We start from the raw sequence: 20,841 nt of genomic DNA, 5'->3' as shown, positions 1-20,841 counted from the left end.
AATGGGACTGACTCCTCTCGCCCTCTTCTCATATATATATATATATATATATATATATATATATATATATATATATATATATATATATATATATATATATATATATATATATATATATATATATATATATATATATATATATATATATATATATATATATATATATATATATATATATATATATATATATATATATATATATTCCGAACAGTACAGTCTAGAACGTTACAGTATATATTCGATTATACAAGAACATGTAGCAAAAATATGTGCGAGTCGGCAACACTTCCCGCCTGGCGCCTGGCCGCGAGCCCCGCTGGGCGCGGCCGGGGCCTTGTTCCCCGCCCCCCTGCTCGCTCCTCCCAGAGTCTTCCAGAGGCCCATAGACCCCGGGGGAAGCTTCCAGCACAGCAATTTAATAAATCTTTCATTAAAAACTGGTACTTTCCGACCAATTAAAAAAAAAGCAAGAGTTATTCCTGTATTTAAGTCAGGTGACAAAAATGACATCCATAATTATCGACCTATTTCCATACATCCCGCATTTTTTAAGAAAAAAAAATCGTCTAATTACAAGAGCTGGGCACCCGCTAATTTTTCTCTAGCTCGCTAATCGCTAATCCGATATTTTTATTTCATTTAGCTCGCTAATCGCTAATACGCTAATTTTCCAGCTTTGCTGGTCCGCTAATGCTAATCCGTTAACGCTATTTTTTTTGCTTGTTAATCAAGTCCCCAACAGTCTGCCAACTTTTTTTTTTTTTTGTTAAATTCGCAAAAACATAATTTCCAATGTATAATATTAGCCAAATAGTTTACTAACCTGTCATGTCCGATGACGTCCTATATGGGAAGGCAGACGATCCCACAATGAGCAATATTTTGATCCCCTCTCTTTCTCTAGTTGCTAAGTGTAACCAGATGAGTGGCGCGGACAAAACTAAAGATGAATTGATTGAGTATATTATAGGAGTTATCAAGTACTGATAAATTTTAGAGGCAAGTATGGTTCCTCCTCAAACAGCTTAGGTGAAAAATTACTATCTTCTACTTTCCTCTGATGAACAATCAAATATTATCCTTTTAATTAACGCTAGGCATCTTAAGGCAACAGGAAGTAACAGGAAGTGACTTCCGTACCAACAAGCAGCATGGGTGTCTCTCTGTATGTATGTCTCTCCGTCTGTTTGTTTCCAATCATGTAGATTTTTATATAATTTCACTTATCCACTCACACTTGCCACTCCATTAATCTTTATCACCCCAGGCATAGTAAGTAGGGCTACATAACTATATAATTATAATGTGTGTGTGTGTGTGTGTGTGTGTGTGTGTGTGTGTGTGTAATTCACCTCTTGGTCTGCTGCGGGTCTCTCTCGAAACAGCCAGCCTTTCCCCTACGGAAGAGCACAGAGCTCATAGTACCGATCTTTGGGTAGGACTGAGATCACTCACACACAACACACCGCGACAACGAGGTCACAACTCCTCGCCTTACGTCGCGTACCTACTCACTGCAAAGTGAACAGGGGCTACACGCGAAAGAAGATAAACCCAAGTTATCTTCACCCGGTCGGGGAATCGAACCCTGGTCCTTCTGGTTGTGAGGCAGACGCTCTATCCACTGAGCTACCGGGCCGTGTGTGTGTGTGTGTGTGTGTGTCTGTGTGTGTGTGTGTGTGTGTGTGAAATATACAGTCGAAAGTACTGAAAGTAGAGGAGAAGAAATGGAAATTAGCGATTAGCGGACTTACAATTTTGGCACTCCGCTAACCCTAACCGCTAATCTGCTAACGTTTTTTAGCTCGCTAACTAGCGGATTAGCGATTAGCGGACGTTTTTAGCGGATGCCCACCTCTGCTAATTACTTATCTTGAAAACAATCTTTTAAGAAAACACCAACACGGCTTAAGGGCAGAATATTCCACATAGTCTGCAATTCTGCAATTTGTTAGTAATGTATATATATGTTTAGAAGGAAAAATACTTGTTATCGGTGTATTTATAGACTCATCTAAAGCTTTCGATACCTTGCATCACGAAATCTTACTTCACAAATTATAATGCATAGGAACTACAACTATTTATCTTTTCTTAGTTGCAGAAAACATAGTGAGTATTGTAATCAAAATTATTCTCCATGTAGATTTATAAATTAAGGTGTACCACATGGTTCTGTTTTAAGTCCGATACTTTTTCTAATATACATAAATTCATGTGAAACAAACATAAAAAATAGTGTGGGATGGAGAGGAACAAAAAATTAACGCGTTCGCTTTTAAGTAATGGCCCTTCCCAAGCACACCCAGAGGCAGAATACTTTGCTTACGATGACTAGGAAAGAACACCCTCACCCAGGATAAAGAATTTCATAAGGATAAGTAAAGTAAGTAAGTAAAGGTTTTTTGCTAATATATTTAGAACAAAGGTTTACAATTATTTAACTTTAAATACAATAGCTACGGTCCGTCGAGCAGAAGCTCCATGACGGACGTCCTGATTAATATTTTTGAGGGAGTGAGAAAAAAAAAAAAATAAAAAGAGGAATTCAATGCTACATAACTAATGACAACTACTTACATTATGACTTGAATCCAAATTGAAGACATCCAAGTAACAGTTTGAATAACAATAGTCAAAACAATGCGGATAATAATTACACACACACACACAAAAAAAAACGTACACTAGTGACAAAAATGACAATGATAACTGTAATAATAATTACAAATAAAAATAATCATTACAGTAATAATATTGCAAATCGGTACAATTAAAGTAATATTAATATTAATGTAAATAATAATAATAATATTGTAATAGGAGTAATAATAGTAATAATAATAATAATAATAATAATAATAATAATAATAAAAATAATAATAATAATAATAATAATAATAATAATAATAATAAATATATATAATAATAATAATAATAATAATAATAATAATAATAAGTATAAAGATGATAATGAAAAGATAATAATAATAATAATAATAATAATAATAATAATAATAATAATAATAATAATAATAATAATAATGATCACAGTAATAAAATACTATTAATTAAGACTAAACAGGATGGATGAAGTACTACAAATTATTACGGAAACGCAGATATTTTGCTGATAAAGTAAATATTTTTTTGTCTCGTTTATATCATGGATATGTTGGTCGTTGTGAGTAGAGTTTTCTTATCATGAGGCAGGCTTAAATAATTTCGGACCAAAACTTATAACATTGTTATTAATAATGTTGTTTTGAAGACTGGGCAGATAAGATTGATATTATTGCTTCTAGTATGAGTAATATTTTCTACTCATCTGCATATTGTATTTTGTCTTTGACTTTTGAATATTAATAATAATGTAAAAAAAGTTATGGATAGAGAAAGTTGAGAATATCTACTTCAGAAAATATCTGGGCTGTTGAATCAAACTTTTTCAAGAAAAATATGCATCGAAATATTTTATTTTGTGCTATAGTTAATTTATTTAAAAATGAAGGCCGTGTGCACGCACAAATGGAAACACAATATGTGAGGTGAGGGTAGCACGTAGCACAGAGTAAAATAGATACTGATCATTACCTCTGTTGTCAGGTTATGGCGGACTCTGTATAAAACTCCAGTAATTTTAGAAAGCTTTAGACATGTTTGGTGAAAGCGGGACTTCCAGTTCAAGTTTTCGTCAATTGTGACGCCAAGAAATTTTGTATGGTTGACTTGTTTTATAATTACACCATACAATATATTTTTTTCTATCCATAATTTTTTTACGTTATTAATTAATATTCAAAAGTCAAAGACAGAATACAATATTCAGAGGAGTAGAAAAAGTTACTCATACTAGATGCAACACTATCAACCTTATCTGCCCATTCTTCAGAACAACATTATTAAAACAGTGTTATAAGTTTTGGTCCAAAATGACTTAAGTCTGCCTCATGATAAGAAAACTCTCCTCACAACGACCAACATATCCATGATATAAACGAGATAAAAAAATATTTACACTATCAGCAAAATACCCGAGTCTCCGTGATAATTTGTAGTACTTCATCTATCCTGTTCAGACTTAATTAATAATATTTTATTACTGTGATTATTATTATTATTATTATTATTATTATTATTATTATTATTATTATTATTATTATTATTATTATTATTATTATTATTATTATTATTATTATTGTTGCTATTATTATTATTATTATTATTATTATTATTATTATTATTATTATTATTATTATTATTATTATTATTATTATTATTAGTAGTAGTAGTAGTAGAAGTAGTAGTAGTAGTAGTAGTAGTAGTAGTAGTAGTAGTATATTGTTATTATCATCTTTATACTTATTATTATTATTACTATTATTATTATTATTATTATTATTATTATTATTATTATTATTATTATTATTATTATTAATAATAATTATTATTATCATTATTATTTTTATTATTGTTGTTATTATTATTATTATTATTAGTATTACTATTATTATTATTATTATTATTATTATTATTATTATTTTGTTTGTTTGTTTGTTTGTTTTTATTATTATTATTATTATTATTATTATTATTATTATTATTATTATTATTATTATTATTATTATTATTATTATTATTACTATTATTATTACTTCTATTACTTATCCTTATGTAATTCTTTATCCTGGGTGAGGGTGTTTTTTCCCAGTCATTGTAAGCAAAGTATTCTGCCTCTGGGTGTGCTTGGGAAGGGCCATTACTTAAAATATTTGGAGCGGACGCGTGAATTTTTTGTTCCTCTCCATCCCACACTATTTTTTATATTTGTTTCACATGAATTTCGTCTCCATGACTGTGTTTTCTGGAATGGAAGTGTTGCCCTGTTCTTCAGCCTATTCATATATTGGTATCTCAAATTTCCCATGAAGAAAACTTGCACATTATCACTTCAAATTCAGAACTCCCGCGCTAAGTCACGTAATGTTTTCGTACGTCTGACAGCAGCCCGTGCCATGTAGTGGGCAAAAGGTTCATTAAGGAATGATCGTGCAACGACTCTAATTGTTCTACCAACACCCCCATCACCAAGGCGGGCGCAGCCTTCACTCATCCTTGCGCAAGTCCAGACAGGTCATCTGTATGGTCTTCTTCATGGCTTTTGGAATGTCTTCAGTCGTCTTGGTCTTGGGTATCCCGCCCAGCAGCTCCTGACAGTTGCGTTTTCCCTGAGTTATCTCGCTGGCGGCTATGATGAGGTCGTAGTTGATACCATCACTCACCACAGAGTCTTGTCTGGAAAACAAAAGTGAGCTTGTCAGCATCAGCCACAACGTGGTAATACTTTGATTTACATATTTACATAGATTTACATAGAAAATCAGACCACACAGACCCCCATGGTCCAGACTTGGTGGTCTGTCCTTAAACCTAAGTGATTTTACATTAATCAGCAGACTCCAAAACGTTGCATTTCTACTCTAGTTGATATTAAGTTGAAGGAAGTGACGGTCGAGCTTATTTTTGAAGGAGTCAATCGTGTTACACTGGACCACTGATGGTGGAAGCTTATTCCATTCTCGCATTACAACGTTGGTGAAGAAAAATTTGGTGCAGTCTGAATTTACTTGTCTACATCTGAGTTTTACGCCATTGTTCCTCGTGCGCAAAGTGTCATCGATCATAAACAATGTTGATCTGTCTACATTCGTGAAACCATTAAGTATTTTAAAACATTCGATCAGTTTTCCTCGGAGGCGACGTTTCTCAAGAGAGAACATATTAAGGGTAGAAAGCCTTTCTTCGTAGGATTTGTTGCGCAAGGAAGGGATAATTTTTGTTGCCCGACGCTGAACACCTTCTAATTTAGCAATATCCTTTGCATGGTGGGGAGACCAAAACTGTACCGCATATTCCAAGCGGGGTCTGACTAAACTGTTGTAGAGCGGGAGTATTACATCTTTATTCTTGAATACAAAGTTTCTTTTAATGAAGCCCAACATTCTGTTCGCTTTATTTGCTGCATCGATGCATTGCTGTGAGAATTTGAGGTTTGACGCGATTTTGACCCCCAAGTCCTTGACGCATTGAACGCTTTTGAGTTTAACGCCGCGCATTTCGTATTCGAACTTCTTATTCCTCGTTCCAACTTGAAGGACCTGGCACTTGTCTACGTTAAAGGGCATCTCCCATCTATCCGACCAAGCTGAAATTTTGTGCAAATCCTCTTGGAGGCTTTGCCTGTCTTCGTCAGTCAGAACCGAGTTACCAATCTTTGTGTCGTCTGCAAATTTACTAATGCGGTTATTGAGTCCAACATCCACGTCGTTGATGTAAATGATGAAGAGCACTGGGCCAAGAACCGAGCCCTGAGGGACGCCACTAGTGACAGGCGCCCACTCTGAGTTAAATCCGTCAATCACTACTCTTTGTTGTCTGTTGCTCAACCAATTCGCGATCCATTGGTTTACTTGACCGTCAATACCTATTTGCTTTAATTTGTAAAGTAATTTATGATGCGGGACTTTATCAAACGCTTTCTGGAAATCAAGATAGACTACGTCCAGTGAATTGGTTACGTCATAAACAGTGAAGAAGTCGTTATAAAAGGTTAATAGGTTTGATAGGCAGGATCTTTTGTTTCGGAAGCCATGTTGTGAGTCCCCAATCAGTGAGTGGCTTTCAAGGTAACTTTCAATTTTGTCTCTAATTATGCCCTCAAGTAGCTTACTTACAACCGAAGTTAGACTAATGGGCCTGTAATTACCTGGTACTTTTTTGTCTCCTTTCTTAAAAATCGGTGTCACGTTAGCCTTTTTCCAATCTGAAGGGACGATGCTTTGTCGCAAGGACATATTGAATACGGTTGTGAGGGAGGAGAGTATTTCGCACTTTGTTTCTTTCAGCAGAGTTGGATATACTTTGTCAGGTCCAGGACTTTTATTTGTTTTAAGTGATTTGAGGGCTTTAAGGACTTCATCGGGTTTTATTTCAAAGTTAGACAATGCATGCTCGGGATTTACATTAGTACTGGTGTTGGTGGTGGTGGCGGGAGGACTGTTATTATTAAACACTGAGGAAAAGTAATTGTTTAATAGGTTTGCAACGTGTTGGCTGTCAGTCACTAGTGCACCGACGCTGTTTGTTAAAGGTCCAATTCCACTTCTGATCGCCTTTCTGTTGTTTAAGTAACTGAAGAAGGATTTCGGATTATTTTTACAGTTGGCTGCAATATTTTATTCATATCTACGCTTTGCCTGACGCACTAATCTGTTTATTCGTCGCCTGGCATCATTGTAAAGTCTAATGTTTTCGGGCGTGCTTTGCTCTTTCTTTAACCTGTAAGACAATTTTCTCTCCTTGACTGAGTGTTTAATTTCGCTATTAAACCAAGGTGGACTTTTATTAGTGTTAATTCGCTTCTCGCACAAGGAGACAAATGTGTCCTGCTGAGTGAGTAAGTGATTTTTAAAGCTTAGCCAGGCGTCCTCTACATTGCCGTCATCTGATAGTTGCATATCTATTAGTTTTCGTCGGATTTCTACGAAGTTGGCTCTTTTGAAATTGGGCACCTTTACTTTATTTTCAGTCACCGATGTTTAAGCTCTAATGTCAACGCGCACTAGTTTATGATCGCAGGAACCGAGGTGTTCTCCTACCGTGACATTACTGACTAGGTTATCTTGGGTCGCTATAACAAGGTCAAGTATGTTATTTTGTCGAGTTGGTTCAGAAACCATTTGGCTTAGATAATTTTCCTCTAGAAATTCGATCATTCTGTGGGACTCACCTTCTGTACCCGACAGTGTCGCCCAGTCGATATGGGGGAGGTTAAAGTCTCCTAGTATCAGTGAGTCGCTGTTATTAAGTGACTGCCTTAAGACGCTGTACATTTCAAGATCGGCATCGAGTGATTGCCCCGGAGGCCTGTAAGTGACAGATATATTCAAATTGACTTTTGCAGTGTTTACTCGCACGCACAAATGTTCAACGTTACTGTTTCTTGGTGTTTTGTCAGTGGGTTGCAAGTAGATTTTGACAAAAAGGGCGACACCACCCCCTCTACGGTTTACACGATCATTGTTGAAGAATCTGTAGGCATCTATGTTGTATTCGGAAATATTAGTGGTGTCGATAAATGTTTCGGTTATAGCAATTACGTCAAAGTTTTCTGTCAGAGCAAGACATCGCAGTTCATCAAACTTGTTTCTTAGGCTACGCGCATTGAAACTAAGGCCTCTTAGGTTATCTTGAAGCTAGGTAATAGAGGTGGTGGTACTGGAGGGTTCAATGCTACGAGTCTGTTGCGGTGTATGGTGTCTATTTACACGGGCGGGATGGAAGGACGTGGCTGAGAGTCGTTTTTTGTTGTTCGGGCGTTACGTACGGCGTTGTTGAGGAGCCTTCCGAATCTGGCTGCCCCGATGGGGGACAGGTGTATGCCGTCCCTTTGGAAAAGTTTACTCTGGCCGTAGAAATCGTTCCAGGCGTTAAAGAACTCGACGTCAAGCTCTCCGCAGAGAGTCTGCAGGCGGTTGTTGAGGCTGAAGGCCTTACTGTAGAAGTCGCCCTCATCCCATGTCCGTGGTAGAATTCCTGAAATCAAAATATTAGGGGATTTAGACTTATACTGCTGAATGAGCCTACGGTACTTGTCCAGCAGTTCCTCAGACCGGGTCGTGGTGACGTCGTTTGTACCTGTGTGGAGAACAAAGAGTGAGTCATTAGAGGCCACAGCGGTGACCTCGTCCAGGGCAGCTGTGATGTCGTCAACACCAGCTCCAGGATAACAGTAGTTACGCCTACGACGGGGGACTCTGCCACAGAATTCAACCACCTGATGGCGAATCATAGAGTCACCGACCAAGAAGGTGCTCTGTTCCTCGTCCTCCTCCTCCAGTATGGCAAATCTGTTGTAGCAATGAGTAGGATAAATGGCTCTAGGGGTGGGTCTGACTCCTCCTCTCACGGGGGTGAAGCATTCAGCGTCAGCTCTACCGGACACGTGTGACGTGTCTTCTTCGGAAGGTGGCTGGGCATCGAGTGCAGGTGAGGAGGGTGATGAGGCGTCACTTGCAGCAGGGGCGACGATGTTGGCCTGGATAAACTCCTGCAAGGTATCAACAGTACTTGTTAGTTCGGTGATCTTCTCGCCAGCCGTCAGCCTTTCGTCCTGTTGAAGGAGTCTCGTTTCCATCTGCTGTGTCAACAGGCAGATCTTGCAGACGGTCGATCGTCTCGAGAAGAAATGACCAGAGAAGTTTCCTGTGCAAGTCGAACATTTCTTTAGCGCCATCTTGGTAAGGAGGAGAGAGCAAGTGAGTAGTGTTTATCTATATATTTGCTTTTCTTTTTCTTTTTCGTAGGGCAGAGGGACGCGCGCGTGAATAAGCGAGAATAAGTGAGAGAGAGAGTAGGAGGGAGATGGGGATGGAGAGAGGAAGAGGGCGAAGGAAAGGGAGGGAGAGAGGGTGGGAACGAGATAGGGAGTGAGGAAGGAGAGACAGAGAGGGGCAAGTAGGGGGTAGTTATGAGAGAGAGAGAGAGAGAGAGGGGGGGGGGGCAATGGAGAGGGGAGGCGAGACAGTAACGATCAAGTTGTCTCTTCCATGAGTTACGTGGACGCCCCATGGGTCCATTCAGGGTTGTCTCGTACAGAAACAACCTCATGAGCAGGATAGACGTCCGGGAGGAGTGCCACATGCCCATAATGCCGGAGTTGGCGTTCACGGACTCAGCTGGTAATAGGTCTCGACTCAGTTTCATAACGTAGTCGCTGGTTTGACATGAAGGCATTCCAGCGATACCCCATGATCCTGCAAATGCACTTAATACCAAAGGCATCAACACGCCTATACCAGTCACTATTCAGTGTTCATGTCTCACACCCATACAATAAGTAAGACATGGAGCAGAAGCGACTTAAAAACTGTAAACTTTGTTCGGCTGCATATGTATCGATAAAGCCATATACTCGTGTTCTGCGATTCCATAACACCGTGGCCAGGACAATCCGACGAGTTACTGCCTGATATAAGACCCACCATTGGTATCTACTACGCTACTAAGGTATGTGAAACTTTGGGTGACCTTGACATTCTCATCACACGCATTAACGGACTGAACTGTGTCATCCAGCAAACCTCCAAACGTCTGGACTTGAGTTTTGGTAACCTTTAGTCCCAGAGGCTTCGCTTCCTCATGCAGCACTTCGAGAGCCAGTACAGCAGGGACAAATGTACGGAAGTGGGGGTAGCTGGAGCGGGGGGGTGACGGGAGTGGGGGTAGGACAGTCAGCGGGGGGGTGACGGAAGAGAGGGTGGTCAACGGGGGGATGACGGAAGAGGTGGTAGTTAAAGGGTTAAGATATCTGGGTAAAGATTGATATCTACGAATCGGCATGTGACTATCTAAATGGATCTGAGAGACCACACCTTCTGGGGGTCGTTCCTAAACCATTTTACCTCTTCCTTCTTTCTCGTACACACGCACAAAAACACACACACACACACACACACACACTTACACACACACACACACACACACACACACACACACACACACACACACACACACACACAGGAAGCTGGAGCGGTCAGAGGACGGTCAGCAGATTGAAATCTAGGAAGTGCCTCCCCCTTCCCTTTTATCGTTTCCTTCATCTTTCCTTAATCTCTCTTCTTCCTCCTTCCCCCTTCCCCACCACACACATACACACACTCACACGAGCGCGCGCGCGCACACACACACACACACACACACACACACACATACACACACACACACACTAACCTTGTCAATCCCTCTAGGTATGCGGGGAAAAATGTAAATATTCTTGATGCCTTTTCACTCTCCGGAGGCCTAACAAAAGGCGTGCATCCAACTATATATAAGCCCCTTAAATCCAAACTAATTGATTCTATTTCTATTAAACTCACAGATCAAAAAGGTCTTCCTATACATTTCGAAGAAGGATACCTTGTTACATGTTTACTTCATATCCGGTCGCGTTGAATCTTTGAGTACATTTTGCCCTATTAAAAGAAATGTTGTCTATTTGAAAAGACAGTCTCCTTGTCGGCACCATGCGGGTTACATTCATCCCTCCTTCCATAGCAGAATATCATACTCTGTTTTCGAATGGCAAACAGATATCATCCCGAGGGAGTGGTATTGATGATATAGTCACACTTTCTTATGAGCCAAGCTATCACAAGGGCGGGGGGTTTTCTCGGTTTTAGCTGGACTCGCTAAAAGAGCTTTCCCATTCCTAGTGAAAAATGTCATTGTGCCTTCAGCTAGAACATTTGGAAACAATGTTCTAGATGATATGTCACAGGGAAGCAACTTGAAAAGCTCTGTAAAAAAGCATGGAATTAATTCCTTAAAGCAAGCTGCAATGAAATTGACGAGAGGAAGCGGGGAAAAGAAAGTCAAGCGAGTCGGGAAAAAAGGGTGTTATAAAATGGACGTCTTTACCGATTTTTTTTTTTTTTTTACAACAAAGGAGACAGCTCAAGGGCACAAAAAAAGGAAACAATAATAAAAAAAAACGCTACTCGCTGCTCCTAAAAAAGAATGAAAAAAGGTGGCCGCAAGAGAGGACAGTGTAGGGATGAGCATGAGTAAAAAGTCGTGTGCAGCGGGGCCGCGGGAGGGGGGGAGGCATGCAGTTAGCAAGTTCAGAAGAGCAGTCAGCGTGGACATATCGATAGAAGATAGAAAGAGAGGCAACATCGCGACGGAATTTAAGAGGTAGAAGACTATCAGTAGGAGGAGGAGAGCTGATGAGACTAAGAGCCTTAGACTCCACTCTGTCCAGAAGAGCCGTGTGATTGGAGCCTCCCCACACGTGAGATGCATACTCCATACGAGGGCGGAGAAGGACCCTGTGTATGGATAACAACTGCGCGGGGGAGAAGAACTGGCGGAGACGACACAGAACGCCCAACCTCGAGGAAGCTGATTTAGCGAGAGAGGAGATGTGAAGTTTCCAGTTGATATTTTGAGTTAAGGATAGACCGAGGATGTTTAGTGTTGAAGATGGTGATAGCTGACTGTTGTCGAAGAATAGAGGATAGGTGTTGGAAGATTGTGTCGAGTTGATAGGTGGAGAAATTGAGTTTTTGAGACAATGAAGGACACAAGGTTCCTTCTGCCCCAATCGGAAATGATAGCAAGGTCGGAGGTTAAGCGTTCTGCAGCCTCCAGTCTGGAGTCGGGTACTTCCTGTTGAGTGGATCATCTATTGAAAGAAGTTGAATAATGCAGAGTGGAGTCGTCGACGTATGAGTGCACAGGACAGTTTGTTATGGATAGGAGATCATTGATGAATAACAGGAAGAGAGTGGGTGATAGGACAGAGCCCTGTGGAACACCACTGTTGATAGGTTTAGGGGAAGAACCGTGACCGTCTACCACCGCAGAGATAGAACGGCCGGAAAGGAAACTGGAGGTAAAGGAACAGAGAGAGGGATATAATCCGAAAGAGGGCAGTTTAGAAAGCAAAGACTTGTGCCAGACTCTATCGAAGGCTTTCGATATGCCTAGCGCAACAGAGAAAGTTTTACCGAAACGGCTAAGAGAGGATGACCAAGAGTCAGTTAAGAGAGCAAGAAGATCGCCAGTAGAACTCCCCTTGCGGAACCCATACTGCCGATCAGATAGAAGGTTAAAAGTGGAAAGGTGCTTTTGAATCTTCCGGTTAAGGATTGATTCAAAAACTTTAGATATACATCAAGGTAAAGCTATAGGGCGGTAGTTTGAGGGATTGGAACGGTCACCCTTCTTAGGCACAGTCTGTACAAAGGCATACTTCCAGCAGGAAGGAAAGATATATGTTGATAGGCAGAGACGAAAGAGTTTGACCAGGCAGGGTGTCACCACGGAAGCACAGTTTTTAAGGACAATAGGATGCACTCCATCACGTCCATAAGCCTTCTGAGAGTTGACGCCAGAGAGGGCATAGAAAATATCATTTGGAAGAATCTTAATAACAGGCATAAAGGAGTCAGCGGGGGGATGAGTAGGAAGAATATGCCCAGAATCGTCCAGGGTGGAGTTCTTACAGAAAGTTTGAGCGAAGAGTTCAGCCTTAGAGACAGATGAGACGGCAGTGCTGCCGTCAGAGTTAAGGAGAGGAGGAAAGAGGAAATGAAATTGGAGGAGATATTTTTGGCTAGATGTCAGAAGTCACGGGCAGAATTAGAAGAAGAAAGGTGTTGACATTTTCTATTGATAAAACAGGTTTTGGTAAGTCGGAGAGTAGATTTGGCACGATTTTGGGCTGAAATGTAAAGGTCATAGTTAGCGGGAGTTCGAAGGCTCTGGAACCCTTTGTGAGCTGCCACTCTATCTTAATAGCACGAGAACAAGCATGATTAAATTAGCATGAGGAGTAGAGAAAGAACGTGGAATGTATGCCTCCATTCCAGAGACAATCACCTCTGTGATGTGCTGGGCACACACAGAGGGGTCTCTATCCTGGAAGCAGTAATCGTTTCACGGGAAATCGCAAAAATACAATGTATGGTCGTCCCACCAAGCTGAAGCAAAATGCCAGAAGCATCGCCTCTTCTGTGGGTCCACAGCATGTACAGGAGCGAAAGGACAGGAAACAGAAATAAGGTTATGATCCGAAGAGCCCAACGGAGAGAACAATTTGACAGAGTAAGCAGAAGGATTAGAATGTAAGGAAGAGGTCTAGAATGTTGGGCCTGTCTCCAAGACGGTCGGGAATACAAGTAGGGTGCTGAACCAACTGCTCTAGGTCGTTGAGGATAGCAAAGTTGAAGGCTTGTTCACCAGGCTGGTCAGTGAAAGAGGATGAAAGCCAAAGCTGGTGGTGAACATTGAAATCTCCCAAGATGGAGATTTCAGCAAAGGGAGAGTGAGTCAATATGTGCTCCACTTTAGAGTTCAAATAGTCAAAGAATTTTACATAGTTAGTAGAGTTAGGCGAGAGATAAACAGCACAGATGTATTTAGTAATAGAATGACAATGAAGTCTTAGCCAGATGGTGGAAAATTCAGAAGAGTCAAGGTCGTGGGCACGAGAGCAAGTGATGTCGTTGCGCACGTAGGCGCAACATCCAGCTTTAGATTGAAATTTAGGATAGAGATAGTAGGAGGGAACAGAGTAGAGGTTGCTGTCAGTAGCCTCAGAAACTTGCGTTTCGGTGAGGAAGAGAAGGTGAGGTTTAGAGGAGGAGGGATGGTGTACCACAGAATGAAAATTAGAACGAAGACTGCGAATGTTCCAGAAATTGATAAAGAGGAGGTTCGAGGAGTTATCAGGACACCTTTCAAGTCGGCAGCCAGAAGGGGAGTCCTCCTTGGGGGAATTTATGGTCCCCCCCCCAGGCGGGGACTCCGAGGCGGTGTTTTCGTTAGCCATTTTGAATTTTGAATTTTAGGAAAAGGTGTGTGTTGTGTGAATGTAGTGTGGTGTAGAAAGAGAGAGGAACTGTCTTTAGAGAGCATGCTGAACTGCTCTCTGGTGTTGATGAGACAAAAGGGAAACGGTTAGTGAGGACATGGGAAGGTTCTTTGAAGGGCTTCAGCACCCTCCTCGCTTCCCATATATCCTCACCGGGAGTAGCTCACGCCCGTTTGGTAGGTGTCTTCCTACCTCTTCCTGCCTGAGTTGTCATCATTGTTGAACTAAGAGCAGTATGGCGAGAATCACCAGCGCGGTTGGTGTCGGGGACCCGCGCTTGCATCTGCGTTTAGTCAGAGAAGACCCCGATGATGGACACCAATATAAAGATATGTATATGAGAAGTCATATGCAGGTAATTAGCTATGATGATATAGATTCATATGTACGTAAACTATCAGAATATTTTGTTAATCGGTTTGAACATGACATGTCAGACGAAGAGGGCAGTGGATTAACGTTAGATGAAATAGTTAGCGTAAAATTTTCCTTCTCTCTTATAATGCTGCACACTAGTAATGGAGAGTATGTACCCTATCCTAAGGGTGTTCCATGGAAAACACAAGTTCTCAACCCTTCAGGACCCACGGACTGTGTTTTCCAAGTGCTAACAGCTTATCGCTATCTAAAGTCAAGAAATGTAGTTCCATCAGACAGGCAATGGGAGAATGCTTACTTGACATGTATTAATACACGTAACATTCCAACCCCGGTATCCTGGGAAGACCTCGGTCGGCTTGAAAGGTTAAATAATATATGTCTTCGGGTTTACTGTCTAGATAACGTTAAAGACAAAAAAGACGAACTAACTCTAGTCAGAGAGGGGCTCAAAGATCAAGAAGTTGTTCATTGCCTCTTGTTGGGGAACAGACACCTAACTCTTATCCAAGACTTTAACGCATACATGAACCTGTTTACCTGCCAACGTCGTGGGAAAATAATGTTTTGCGATATCTGCCTGTGTGCCTGTGAGAACATGACAACGCTTGTTGAGCATAAGCATATTTGCCCAATGATGATCATAAGACTAAGATTCCCATCCGCGGGATCTACTGTGAAATTTATTAATCGTGCTAAAGCATATGAGCCATCTCATTTAGCATTTTATGACTTTGAGAGTATTCTCGTAGAGCCTTCTTCGAATGGGTCAGGGTGTGTAAAGAAACATCACTTTGACATAGCGAATGCTTACATTATAGTGAATAGAAACGGAGAAACAGTAGAAAGCGGGTCCTATTGTGGAAGTAATGCTGTAAATCATTTTGTTCATACAATGCAGCGTTCCTGGAAGAAGTTAAAATTTTCTAAAGGCTACAATAAAACCAACATGACCGATGAAGATACGGCACGTCACAATGAACAAACTCACTGTCTTCTCTGTAAATACGGGTTTTTAAAAGGTAAAGGAGTAAAACATCATGACCGTGAAAAATCAGGAAACAATTACATTGGAGCTTATTGCAACCTTTAAATGAAAAATCACAAATTGCAGCTCACTCCCATTACACATAATGCGGATTACGACATGTCGTGAATCCTGCGTGAATTAACGCTACCTGACTTGAAAATCAAACTAAGACCAAAACATTCAGTTCACAAATACCATGAAGTCATCATAAATGACTTGAGATTTATTGACTCTTATGCCTTTATGACTGGTTCACTAGCGGCTTTAGCGAACTAATTCATCAGCAATGGGAACGAACCCATATACACACAACAACTGTTGAAAGATGTGCCAGCACCTGCGTTACCATTACACTGGTCAACAGCCAATTTTCATCAGATATATTATGTGGTGTTTAATATTTAGTTTTGCCCGCTGATTTAAAAAATGTAATCGGTTTTCTTCTATCAGGCACAGCTTTTCTGATGAGATAAGAGAGACATATAACTCCAATCAGCAGCATCGCTACATGTAAACGTCTTTTACAGGTAAATGCTGATTGGTATTTTATAACCAAAAGTGTGCATTATGTAATTTTATGTTTTCCATTATTATTTTAGATCGTTGAGTCAAGCATTTTTCATAAAATATTTCATCGATCATTTTTTGTACCTTCAAAAACTTTACTTTTTGTTTCAGGTGTCCCACCATCATCACCATCATCAAACTCTATTCAGGATGTCTAGGCATTGCAAGAACAGTCCTGATACATTTTGTTATGTCTGTGGTTCATTTACCACCAAAGCTCAGCAACGTGTCATCACAATTGAAATCAAGAAGATCTACCAGCTATACTTTGGATACTCTCTTGGAGATCAAGATAAGAGTTGGACACCGCATATCATCTGCTCAGCTTGTTCAAATGGACTAAGCGATTGGTTTAATAAGAGCAACTGCCAAGCACTATGTGCAATCAGAGTGGCCTGAAAATCATATGAGCCGGGTTTTTTTAGCGTCCAGAGTAAGCCACTTGTAAACCCAGAAACTCAGGAGGTTTCGAATATGTGAAGGCTAAGTTTCCAAAAATCACAGAGGCAAAACTGAAGGAAGGCTTATTTGTAGGTCCGCAGATAAAAGAACTCCTGAAGGACAATAACCTCCTCACAACCCTAGATGAGACAGAGCTTAAAGCTTGGGAATCCTTCAAATTCCTCTGTGAAAACTTCCTAGGCAACAAGAGATCTCTAGAGTTTAGAAATGGAGTGAAATGTCTTCTAGACTCCTATGCTGCAATGGGCTGTCGTATGTCACCGTAGAGATATACCGTCAGTCACACGCTAATGATATGAAGAAGAAAACCGTCCAGTACCGTGTAAGAACATGAAACTGATTGGAACACATGCTGCTCAGGAGAAAATGCTGTTTGCTCTGCCCCTCCTTAAACTACTTATTCAACTAGGCCTGGTTGTTAAAAAAAGTGCATGCTATTTATACGTTTAAGAAAAAGCACTTTCTTGCAGACTTCATTCAGGATAACATAGAAGTCCGCAAAAGTGCTACTTGCCCTATCAAAAAAATGCAACTAAGTGTATTTCAAACAGCATGTTTGGTCGATTCCTGATGAACGCGGCCAAATGTAGTGAAGACACAGATATTGTCACCAACCGCGAAAAGTTTTTGAAGCTGGTCCCAAGTCCTTACTTTAAACGTGATGTACCCCTCAATGATGACCATGTAGTTGTAGTTCGCCATAAGAAATATTCACAGGTGAATCATCCAAACTACATTGGCTGCTACATCCTAGAGCTGTCCATGCTGCGACTATATGATTTATTTTACAATGTCATGAAGGCTCATTACGGGGATCGGGCGAAACTAGTGTATTGTGACACTGATTCCTTAATAACAGAAATTGAAACTCCTGATCTATTAACAGAGTACTCGCAGTAACCCCTCAAAAGCTATATAGACACAAGTAACTTTAGCTCCTCACATTCCTTGTACAACACAGACAACAAAGAAAAGCTCGGATTTCTCAAGTCTGAAGTGGGGGAAAGAGCCATCTCAAAATTTGTAGGTGTAAGAACAAAGTGCTACTCCATCCTCTTGGCAGACGGCGACCGGTTGAGTTCAGCTAAGGACGTTTCAAAGTTCATAAAGAAAAAAATTGCTCATCAGCGATACAAATACGTCCTATTCCAGAAACAAACATTTACCTTTGGCTCAGGGATTCACATTGCGCAATGGACGCATGAGTACAATAAAATATCCCAAGAGAGGGATATCTGTAGTTGAGGACAAAAGATACTACATTAACACCTTGGAGTCACGGTCTTACGGTCATCCCGATAATTCTACAGAGGTAGAGGAGAGGGAGGAAGAGAAGGAGGAGTAGGAGGAAGCCCAGATCATGACACTGTCAAACGAAGAAAATTTGGAGGAAGGTGATGGAAGAGGCATAACAGAAGCGAGGCTAGCCGAGGTAATGGGTAGGCAAGAGATCGGCGAAATGGGACAACAAGAAGAAGAAACCTATGAGTTGTGGGGAGAACGGGATGTGCTGGTCGAGCAATATTTTCCCTCGAAAATACAGGTACCGATGGAGGATGACATGCTAATGCTAGCCGCGGAACAGGAAGAAATAAATCAAATGCTCTCTCTCCCCCCCTTGAATACATGTTAAAAGATACAGTCTTCTCAGAATAAATTGTAGTTGTTTATAAGATACGGACTGGTGTGAATGTTGTATATACTGTCTATAGTGTAAGAATTTGAATGCTATTTTTATGTTAAATATAAAATATATGTAAATGTGTTATATATATAGGACTAATGTTGGAGTCATTGATATTATAAAATTGCACTTGATGAATCTGTAATCATAATTTGACCAAATTCCAATAAACATTGAGTTTGTTTGACTTGTTTATATGTCCTTTATCTAAAACGGATGAAAAAACACAACAATTGTCTTAAAATTTATTCGATTTGTGGAAACAAAACGCTTTTATGTTTCGATCTGGCTCATATATAAAAAAAATTACTGTCGCGAAATGTGCGCGGCGGCGGTAGCAGCGGGCGCTGCGGCGGCGGCGACATCGTGCGACGACAGGATGCGACAGGATTGCGCGCGGGCTCGGTACGGGGCGGAGCGGGGCGGGGGCGGCAGCACGGGGTAGTGGTGGTGACGTGTGAGGACCTGTGTGGAGCCAGACCACTGATTTAAGCGTGTTATACAAGCCACGATAAAGGAACTACTAAGGATTTCAGAGGCTGTGCGGCCTCGTTTTTTGGGAATAATATCGTAACGAACAATCGTATCGGTACGAGATTTTGCGACAGTGTATTTCACACACTGCCTTAATTTTGAAGGGTATCGCCAACCGCCACAAGTAGAGAATAAAGGCACTTGTCCCTATACCAAGAGGGTAAAGTCATCAGTGTCAGGCAAAGATACGAACACAACTACCAGAGGCTCCGCCCACCTTGTTCCTCTTCCCTCCATCTCCCGCCTCCGCCCTTCTCACTCTCTCTCTCTCTCTCTCTCTCTCTCTCTCTCTCTCTCTCTCTCTCTCTCTCTCTCTCTCTCTCTCATGTAGCTTCGTAACTATAATGAATGAAAGGCATGCATTAATTGTAGTGGCGTTATATACTCTTTCTAATACTGATAGGCATCCTTTAAATAAAGTTGAGAGTAGGGTAACGTGTTACTTACATAGCCTAATTACCTCCGTAACTATTGGTAGCGTAGTGGTTTGGTGGTTTATGGTGTACGTTTTCGTATGTTAAACAAGAGAAAACAATAAAAACTTACCTATTCAAAGCAATCTTAAGGCTATTGCTGGCCTTCTCCTTGTTAAAAAAGTTAACAAGTCGCGTGACAAACGCATTTCTGCAGCCATGGCGACAGTGCTGTATCTTAGTGGCCATTTTATCTTCTCTCTGGTACACTTGACGACTGGTGCCGCGAGTCAAAGTCAGGTGACGAAGAAAGGTAGCAAAAAGGAAAACAACAAAAAACAAACGAGAGAGAAACAAATACAAGCGAGCAATCGTTCTACCATCAATCATGGTAGTCATCATTTACCACCTCACCCTACTCTCACATGTCATTACGTCCACGGCCCAGATGTGTATCACTATGCTCAAAATTAAAGTCCCAGTATCACATCAAGCATGCCTTAATTGAAAAAAAAAAATCATTCTCGAGTATGTATGTATCTTCCAGAGAGAGAGAGAGAGAGAGAGAGAGAGAGAGAGAGAGAGAGAGAGATTGAGGAGAAGGGAGGAGGCGGAGATGAGGGAGTCAAGGTGGGCGGATCTGGTTGTGTTCGTATCTTTGCCTGACACTGATGACTTACCTCTTGGTATAGGGACAAGTGCCTTTATTCTCTACTTGTGGCGGTTGGCGATACCCTTCAAAATTAAGGCAGTGTGTGAAATACACTGTCGCAAAATCTCGTACCGATACGATTGTTCGTTACGATATTATTCCCAAAAAACGAGGCCGCACAGCCTCTGAAATCCTTAGTAGAAAATTATTTACGCTGAGAACAGATTCATTGAATGTAATACACTTCAATATGAAAAAAATCATCGAGGAATCTTTTAAAATCGACATTTACCAAAACCCTCTTGAAAACCTATGTGCTAGCCAAAGACCAAACCTCAGGAACGTAAGATCAACCGTGGGGTAATGTTATTCCGGAAAAAAAACTCTCACTTATTATAACGAGCATGGGAGCTCATTCTAGCGACTATGCGCTAAATCCATTGTATTTGAGTCACGGCGATATAAGTCAAATAAGCTTAAGTGTTAATGGTACAACCATGTATAATATTCCTAGTAAATTCCCTTACGACTATGCTGAGCTTTACCATCGTACTTTGGATGTACTTGGTTTTCACAAAGATCATTTAAGGCACTCAACGAGGTCAAAGTGTCATATTACTCCAATCGTCATGATTTTTTTTATGGTTTGAGTGCAGTACTTTACTGATCATTCACCTACAATAT

At 40.6% G+C, this 20,841-nt stretch overlaps 1 protein-coding gene across 1 annotated transcript in view; it reads right to left on the bottom strand.

Annotated features, from left to right (window-relative positions):
- Positions 1-5,105: 5,105 nt before the first annotated feature.
- The window catches only part of LOC126990663 (glutamate--cysteine ligase-like), a 149,849-nt gene continuing 134,113 nt past the window's right edge, over positions 5,106-20,841 (bottom strand). Inside the window, exon 10 of the mRNA XM_050849340.1 lies at positions 5,106-5,295. Within this exon, the coding sequence (XP_050705297.1) occupies positions 5,106-5,295 (190 nt within the window). The remainder of the gene's footprint in view (positions 5,296-20,841) is intronic.

The sequence above is a fragment of the Eriocheir sinensis genome, unplaced genomic scaffold (genome assembly GCF_024679095.1).
Source record: "Eriocheir sinensis breed Jianghai 21 unplaced genomic scaffold, ASM2467909v1 Scaffold188, whole genome shotgun sequence".
NCBI lineage: Eukaryota > Metazoa > Arthropoda > Malacostraca > Decapoda > Varunidae > Eriocheir > Eriocheir sinensis.
This window is presented reverse-complemented; position numbering and strand designations above follow the sequence as displayed.